A 9,531-nucleotide genomic window follows, 5' to 3' on the forward strand; every position below is an offset into this window, starting at 1 on the left:
GGGGGCTGAGGAGGGAGGATCCCTTAAGCCCAGGAGTTTGAGAGCAGTAAGCTATGATTGTCCCACTGCACTCCAGCCTGGGCAACAAGAGCGAAACTCCAACGCAAAAAAAAAAAAAGCAAACAGGAGTGTATGTTGAGACAGAAAATCTATACAACAAGTACAGGAATCACATTAAATAATTCCATTCCCACTTACCTGATGAGCTCTCAGTAAACACTGTTAATGTCTGTCCTCCAACACTTTGCAAGACAAATGGATGTTCTCTAGGAGCACTGACTGAAGCCGGTTTTCCACCAATATCATGAATATTTGCAAGATCCTCATTCAAAGTAAATGACACCTAACAGACACATTAACCAGAGATTATAACAGATTTTTGTATTCAAACTACATATAAAAAAATGTTAGTTATAAATCAAATTGTTTTTAAATGTGTTTTCCAGTCATTTCGTTAAACACTTTAACTTTATTAAAAACTCCTTAATACTTGCTCATAAAAAAAGAATGTAAACTGGACACACTGGTGCACACCTATAATCCCCGCTACTTGGGAAGCTGAGGTAAGAGGATTCCTTGGGCCAGGAGTTCCAGGCTGTAGTTCACTATGAACAGCCATTGCACTCCAACCTTGGCAACACAGCAAGACCCTGTCTCTTAAAAAAAAAATCAAGCCGGGCGCGGTGGCTCAAGCCTGTAATCCCAGCACTTTGGGAGGCCGAGACGGGCGGATCACGAGGTCAGGAGATCGAGACCATCCTGGCTAATACGGTGAAACCCCGTCTCTACTAAAAATACAAAAAACTAGCCGGGCGAGGTGGCGGGCGCCTGTAGTCCCAGCTACTCCGGAGGCTGAGGCAGGAGAATGGCATAAACCCGGGAGGCGGAGCTTGCAGTGAGCTGAGATCCGGCCACTGCACTCCAGCTCGGGCAACAGAGCAAGACTCCTGTCTCAAAAAAAAAAAAAAAAATCAAAAGAGAGAAAGACAATCTATTCCCGTTTGTCAGAATAATGGGGCTAATAAAAAAATAACAAAATCACATCCTTTGCAGCAGTGATGCAGCTGGAAGCCATTATCCTATGTGAATTAGTGCTGGAACAGAAAGCCAAATACCACATGTTCTCACTTACAAGTGGGAGCTAAACATTGGGTAGACATGGACCTAAAGATGGGAACAATAGACATTAGGGACTCCAAGAAGAGAGAGGAGACCAAGAGTTAAAAACTACCTATTGGTTACCCTGTGCACTTTCCGCATGACAGGATAAATATCAGCCCAAATCTCAGCATCATGCAATATACCTATGTAACAAACCTACACATGTACCCCTGAAATAAAATAAAAATTACTAAAACTAGTAAGAAAATAAAAAACAAAAACAAAAAGAATAATGGGGCTAATCTACCATCATAAAAAAAAAGACAGTTTCTCTAGTCTGTGGCTAAAGAACTCTTTCCAAAACAGGAGTAAGATTATTTTTTTCTGGCTGGGCGCAGTGGTGCTGGTAATCCCAGCACCTTGAGAGGCTGAGGTGGGCAGATCACTTGAGGTCAAGAGATTGAGACCAGCCTGGCCAACATGGCAAAACCCTGTCTCTACTAAAAATACAAAAATTAGCCAGGCATGACAGAATGAGACTCCATCTCAAAAAAAAAAAAAAGATGATTTTTTTTCCTAAAAATCTCTGAGGTCTGAGGTCAAGGGATCATGTCTTACTATATTTTATATCCTTAAGATCTTGCAGACTGCCTGGCATATAGAAGGAAAATAATATTGCTGAATAAGTGAATATTTTAAGAATACTAAGAAAGCAATTGTACCTAGGATGTGGGGGTGTGAACTATTTACTCTGAAAAGTTTAAACAATCCCATAAACAGAGGATGTATTTATTTTGTAGGTCTTAATGACAACTATATGAGTACACGGTATTATTTTCGAATGTTTTAACAAATACAACTCAACAGTTACAAGGATAGCTCAATAATAAGGTTTAGAATAAAAAGACATACTAGGTGTTCTTTCAAAATGCTTTTTATCAGATATCAGATCTCCCCAAAAGAACACCACATTTTACACTAAACAGACTTATAAACAAAATTACTCATCTCCCAAGCATGTAGGAAGATCATAAAGTATTTATTAAATATCTCTCTACTACGTGATAAGTACTGTAAATCACAAACTGGACTCAATGGGTCAGAATCTAAAGTTCTCAAAAACTCCATATCAAATGCCTTTGTCGCACTGAAGTAATACTAACGTATTAGTACAGTATTACAGAAGTTTTACTCAGTTTCATGGTACCAAAAAGAGGGGAAATGTAGGTCAAAGAAGAAAAATGCTGAGAATGAACAACTAGAAAAGAGTCCATTCATTCACACGAGGGTGACATTTATACCTTTATGTGTTCCTAACCATCAGCCATGCACTTGATGTGGAGTTTTCCAAAATTCAAACACTCTTTCTTCCCTATTATGAACGAAAAGTAAGATAGTCTCATGTTTTAACTAAAATTTCCATATAAATAATCTTACCTCAGTCCTTCCTTGATTCCTAAAGGAGAGGAAAAGAAATATTTTAAATTATTTAGATTTCATGTTGTTTTCAAATGTGAGTTAAGAGCTTAAAAAAAACCCCTTCATATTTACATAAAATATTACATTTACAGAGATTAACCAATATTTACCATTGACTCCCCCACAACTATCCTATTTACAATCTTATGGGAAAAACAAACTCACATTAATCACACATCATTATTTTGGGTATTATGAGTTTATGTCACTTAACTCTATTATAACCTCTGCTAGTTCTATTTTGTCTAAATAATGATCTTATTACAATTCTTTTTTCTTTTTTAGTTTTTTTTTTTTTTTTTGAGACAGGGTCTCCTTCTTCTTCTTTTTTTTTTTCTCTCTGTTTTTGAGACAGGGTCTCCCTCTATCAACCACAGAGGCCCAATCATGACTCACGGCAGTCTTGACCCCCTAGGCTCAACCGATCCTCCCACCTCAGCCTCCCAAGTAGCTGGGTCTACAGGTGCATGCCATCACACCCAGCTAACTTCTGTATTTTCTTTTATAGAGACAAGGTCTCGCCATGTTGTCCCGGCTGGTCTTGAACTCCTGGCCCCAAACAATCCACCTGCCTCAGCCTCCCAAAGTGCTGGGATTACAGGTGTGGGACACTGCGCCCAGCCTTATTACAATTTTTATCTTTATTTCTGAGCATTTTTGGCATTGAGCAGGATGTTAATACATATATAATACCAGATCTATATAGTACTTCATCAAATTTTACTATTTTATGTAGCTGAAGAGGTTTCATTTACCTAACAAAATCTTAAAGATCAAGTTATTAAATGTAATAATTTAAATTATGAGCAATTTTTCTCTATTATAAAACAATATATGCCCATTATATAAATATTTTTAATACAGACAAGCAAAAAATGAAGTTTTAAAATAGCCACAATTCCATTGTTAACTTCCTGGTACAGTATCTTTCCACACTATTTTCTATATATTGTATTTGAATTATGTTTTTAAATTTTAAGTTTTTTTACGAAGCAAAATCAATGCACATCCTATATAAGAACTTAATTTTTAAAAAAACATGTATTAAATACCTCCTACATGCAAAGTACTGAGTTAGCCCTGTCCCAGCCAGCAGAATGTATAAAAGGTACATCCATAAATTATACAATGAGATAAATTTTAATGTTCAATTAAGGGAGCCACAATGCACTAGGATCATACAGCAAGAAGCCATTTCTTCCATCTGAAGAGTTAAGGAATGGTCCAACAAAGAGGGAACTCTGAGCTGAGCCTTAAAGCATACTAAGATTGCAATAAGTTCAAGTGGGGAAACACAGTATCAGAAGTGAGAGTTGAACAAAAGTCACGAAAGGGTCTGATCGCAAATGAGTGATCAGATTTGGCTAGAAGGGAAAGGCAAAATAAGAAAGGGTAGGAGATCAACTCTAACGCAGAAGTGGGGCTCAACCATAGAAGCTCTTGAATATCACAGTACAAAGTACAGACTTTATTCTTTGGACAATGGAAATCAGTAGATACTGTTTGACCAAAAGAATAACAAGTACAAACATTTCCTACAGGAAACTTGCACTGGAAAATACATACAGAATAGACTAAAGGTGACTAGAGATAGGAAGATCAATTAGAAAACCACTGCTTCTCCATAACATTCAGTTTAGTTCCTACCTGCCTTCATTCACTAGCTCAGTTAATCACTCATTATGAAGGGTCTACTCTACATCCACTATGCACTGTGCTAGGTATATGGTCCAGTATTAAGTGTGGATCCTTGACCTCAAGAAAGTCCCAGTTTAATGAAAATAGACATGTCTAATCCATAAACAACTATAAATAAGACAGTTATATCTTGCCATAACAACAAAAACTTTATGGCAAAGGTATATACCATAAATGTACCTGTCAGGGAAATGCAAACTAGAAATCCAGGAAAAGAAGTGAGTGAGGGATGAAGTCGAAAACATGGGGGTGCCGGGTGCAGTGGCTCACGCCTGTAATCTCTGCACTTTGGGAGGCCTAGGCGGGTAGATCATCTGCGGTCAGGAGTTCAAGAACAGCCTGGCCAACATGGCGAAATGCCGTCTCTACTAAAAATACAAAAATTAGCTGGGCATAATAGCGGGTGCCTGTAATTCCAGCTACTCAGGAAGCTGAGGCAGAGAGAACTGCTGCTTGAACCTGGGAGGCGGAGGCTGCAGTGAGCTGAGATTGTGCCACTGCACGCCAGCCTGGGCAACAGAGCGAGACTCCATCTCAAAAAACAAACAAACAAACAAACAAACATGGGGGAATTCCAGGCTAAGGGAATAGCCCAAATGAAAAAATAAAATATCTAGCACATTCTTTCTGACATTAGTGAATGGCAGCCTGGAGTCAAATGGTAAAGAATCACTTAGGACAGACTAAGGATTCCAGATTTTTCCACAGATTTGTTTACTGTAGAACTTCTCAGTCTTTTATATATTAAAATGCAATGTCAATCTCTTTTTTTGTTGAGGAAGTATCTTAAAATGAGGTGAGAAAATTTTAAGATTTCACATAAAAATATGATTTTCCAGCTTCTCTTACAAGAATTAGAGATATGGCAAAGATTGGCCCCCAATTCAGCACGACAACAATATCCTCAACATGCATTTTGAGGCAGGCACTAAATTCACCACAGTCCCTTCTCTAGCATTCCTGAATTTAGCTTCTAGAGCTCAATGTAACGTAACTACCGTTTATTTAACTACCTGTGTAAAGCAGAGGTGCTGTAGACAAGCAAAGAAAAAGATGCAGAAGACACTTCCATAACATTTACACAATTATACTGAGGCTAAGGCAAACACCCACATAGAAAGTAAAGAAAGCTTGAAGCAACTAGTGGTAGAATGTAAGGAAGAGATACACAGCAGGTCATTAAATTGTTAAAACCGAGAGAAGAGGAAATGACTGGAAGTGGGCAGCATAGGAAAAAAAATGAATTAAAGATCATGTTGACATTTTCAGTCTTGGTAACTAGATGCAATTAGGGAACACAGGAGGAGACGACAACTTCATTTTCACACATATATAATTATAACGGCATCCTAATTGGAATGATAGATTGATGAGCTCTAGATGAGTTAATATTCTCTAGAAAAAAGGCTAATCCTTGAAGACTTAAAACTTATTTAAAAAGAATGACATTCCCTTGTCTTGCTGTGTGAATGTATGAAGTACACACAACCTTTTGTTATTCTGCATTACAACTATAATATACCCTTTGTATGATGACCTGTGCACAAAATTTTAAATGCTAATTATTGTACAATACAGTGCTATCTTCAGAAATTAATGAAGTAAACATCTGGCCACCCTTTCACTAAATTTCTCAGAATGCTAGGCATTTTCTCCTTTACTACTCTGATTCTATTTCTCAATACCCCACAGCTACTTTTTTAGATTCCGGTCTCATTCCTTTTGCCTTTCTTAATTTGTATTAACCGTATCTTTCCTTTTTCTTACACTTTTAAAATACTTCTTAGATTTGGTACCAATGGGGCCTGGCTTTTCACTATCACTAACAGCCAATAAGCAACATCTTTTCCAGGTTAAGAAAACCAATAAAATAATATCAATATTCAACTGTTGGCTCTTGTTGGTTTTATTTTGTTTTCTTTTTATGACAGGGTTTTGACCTGTCACCCAAGCTAGAGTGCAGTGGCATGATGATGGCTCACTGCAGCCTTGACCTCCTGGGCTGAAGTGATCCTCCCACCTCAGCCTCTGGAGTAGCTGGGACCACAGGTGCCCATTACCATATCTAGCTAACATTTATTTTTATTTTTGTAGAGACAGGGTCTCACTATGTTGTCCCAGTTGGTTTCCAACAACTAGACTCAAGTGATCTTCCTGCCTTGGCCTTGCAAAGTGCTGAGATTACAAATATAAGGCACCGCACCAGGCCTTCTTTTAATTCCTATTCATACTTCCCCTAACTGAAAAACTGAGCTCAAAAACCATTAGATGAAGCCAAACAACATAGGTATCTTCTTCAGAGTGGGTTGGATAGGATGGTCATGTCCAAATGGGGTGAAGAGGATGTCACTGGAGCGAAGCAGGCAAGCAGGGGCAAGGTATCAGCACCCAATCAGGTAAGGAGGGCATCGCTATAAAGGAGTGGCTCAGTAAGAAGTGTGTCAGAGCCTAGCAGGTGAGAGCATCCACATATAGGAGGACAACCTGAAACAGGATGCTGGACCCTTAGTGGGGTAAGGAGGCATTCCTATGGAGGAGGGGAGAAGCCTCAGAACCAGAATGGAAGCCTGAACAGGGTGAGAAGGGTGTCCCAGTGCAGGACAGCGAAAGTGGCAGTACACTGAGGGGAGCTACAGCCCAAGCAGAGTGAGTAGGGCGTTTGCACAAGGAGTGGGGAACAGATTGAACAAGAACAGAGGCCCAAACAAATAAGTAAATATATTAAGGACAACAGGAACCAGGTTTCTCACTTTTGGAAAAGAAGTACCAGTAAGAAAAGGAAGAAAACTAGAACAAAGCATGTGGTATTTTACTGGAACTGGATATATTAGTGCAAACTCATTTCAATAAATGTAAATATAGAAATATAGATGTAAAGAGGGATGTGTCTGGGGTGTGTGTGTATGCACATATGCTCCCTAGCTCGGTTCACTGAGAAGGCCTTGGAAGCAGCAATAAGCATACGGGGTATCCAGATCTTAGTTTCTAAATATCATTCTCCCCTAAAAGGAACCATGGCCAACTCCTTGGAGAAATGGCTAACTCCAGGGCTTAGGCAGAAATGTACAAGATAAGTCTAGGCCGGGCGCGGTGGCTCAAGCCTGTAATCCCAGCACTTTGGGAGGCCGAGACAGGCGGATCACGAGGTCAGGAGATCGAGACCATCCTGGCTAACACGGTGAAACCCCGTCTCTACTAAAAAATACAAAAAAACTAGCCGGGCGAGGTGGCGGGCGCCTGTAGTCCAAGCTACTCGGGAGGCTGAGGCAGGAGAATGGCGTGAACCCGGGGGGCGGAGCTTGCAGTGAGCTGAGATCCGGCCACTGCACTCCAGCCTGGGTGACAGAGCAAGACTCCGTCTCAAAAAAAAAAAAAAAAAAAGATGAGTCTAAAACATCTATGTCAAAAAATAACAAGTGCTCAAAGAATCATGAAGACATGTTAAAAGGGCACAAATATTTTATCATTAATTTATCCTCACATATTAATCTTTCCATCACTCACTTATTACTTCCATGGGATAAGTTCCTAGCAGTTGATGGAATTAAAGAAACAAAGAGAAATTTATGGAATTGCTGGGTGAAAGGCATGAATATTTTGTTATTAATTTTTCTAGCTTTCTCATTATCCCAGTCCCACTTTAATAGATGAGCTTATTTGTCTGTCTCTCTAGATAATGGCAGCATCAAGAACTGAACAAAATGATTGAGCTGTGAGCTAACTGGCAGAGAAAATAGTGGGATTATTAGTCTATGTTGTTTAGAGCAGGAATATATGTGTATGTTGTACAAGTTATACCCACACATATATATGTTGCCAGACTGCCTTTCAGAAAGTTTGTAACAAATTGAACTCCCGTCATCATATCCTCAGTGTAACACTGCTCTAAACTTAGTCAATTTTATAACAGAAAAAAACGTGTCTCATTAATTTTTCGTTTCCATACTTTTTATTATTAGTGGGTCCCCACATGACCCAGAATGTTAAGCGTGTTTAGAAATAAAGCTACAAATTAAGTCTCTGGGAGAAGCCGTATCATCAGTACAGGCTACGTGATTATCAGTAAGATACAACGTATATCAAACATTTGGAAAACTGAAGTATTCTGAGGCAGGACGGTGATGTAGAAAGAAGGCTGCCTTTGAAATTAAACAAGCTAAAGCAAAACTATAATTTTTTTTTTTTTGAGACAGAATTTTGCGCTTCTTGCCCAAGCTGAAGTGCAATGGTGCGATCTCTACTCACAGCAACTTCTGCCCACCCCCTGCCCCCTACCACTGGTTCAAGCGACTCTCCTGCCTCAGCCTCCCAAGGAGCTGGGATTATAGGTACTCACCAACACATCTGGCTAATTTTTGTGTTTTTAGTAGAGATGGGGCTTCACCACGTTGGCCAGGCTGCTCTCGAACTCCTGACCTCAGGTGATCCACCTGCCTCAGCCTCCCAAAGTGTTAGGATTACAGGTGTGAGCCACCGTGCCCAGCCCAGCAAAACTATAAACTCTATTAAAATGTGGCACACATCAAATGTCCAAAAATACAAAAATAATCCAGGTACATTGATTTAGAAATGTCATATAAATTGCTTGATAAAAATGGTCCACATGTTACCAACTGTCAGAACAAGCTGTTACTCTCATCTTATTCACAACTGGACTCTCCTTTCTTTGATTATTAAGACAGAACCAAATTCAGGAAGAGCTGCATTCCAAGCTGCACGTCTTTTCCCTCCTCTCTGCCTCTCCCAGTCTCTCCACCCACAGCCCTGTCTTCTGGAACGAGCAGCCACGCTATACAGATCTCCCAGTTTCTGGCCTGCGCCACACAGCAAGCTGCTGCTGAGCTTCGGAAGATGTGGTAGGGAGGGGAGGTCCTCCCGCACCACATTACACACAATGCAGTATCTACTATCTGGACCGTGTACTATGCGTGGTTACGACAGCAAGTGAACTCTTACTAACTACATATTCTACATGCATTTGAACCTATGAGGTATTAATACCATCTCCTCAGACGAGGAAACAGAGTAAACAATTTACCCAAAGTCACACAGCTAGTAAGTGACAGGGTAAGGACTAAATCTCAGGCTAATTCACAGGTCCATACTCATAACCAGTATGTTACGCTGCCTTTCTAAAATCTTAGTTGTTTTTGTTTTACCCAAATATACATTTTTTGTTGCTGTTGTTTTGTTTTTGTTTTTTTGAGACAGAGTCTTGCCCTGTCGCCCAGGCTGGAGTGCAGTGGTGCGATC

The 9,531-nt window shown here is 39.7% G+C and overlaps 1 protein-coding gene across 3 annotated transcripts in view; it reads right to left on the reverse strand.

Moving 5' to 3' along the window:
• Positions 1-9,531, reverse strand: part of GTF2F2 (general transcription factor IIF, polypeptide 2, 30kDa) — a 180,797-nt gene that overhangs the window by 146,696 nt on the left and 24,570 nt on the right. For all 3 annotated transcript variants that reach the window (XM_011940103.1, XM_011940095.1, XM_011940087.1), the window contains exons 3-4: positions 2,539-2,557; positions 199-343 (exon numbers count right to left, since the gene is read on the reverse strand). In XM_011940103.1, the coding sequence (XP_011795493.1) occupies positions 199-343; positions 2,539-2,557 (164 nt within the window). The remainder of the gene's footprint in view (positions 1-198; positions 344-2,538; positions 2,558-9,531) is intronic.

The sequence above is a fragment of the Colobus angolensis genome, unplaced genomic scaffold (genome assembly GCF_000951035.1).
Source record: "Colobus angolensis palliatus isolate OR3802 unplaced genomic scaffold, Cang.pa_1.0 Scaffold101, whole genome shotgun sequence".
Classification (NCBI taxonomy): Eukaryota; Metazoa; Chordata; class Mammalia; order Primates; family Cercopithecidae; genus Colobus; species Colobus angolensis.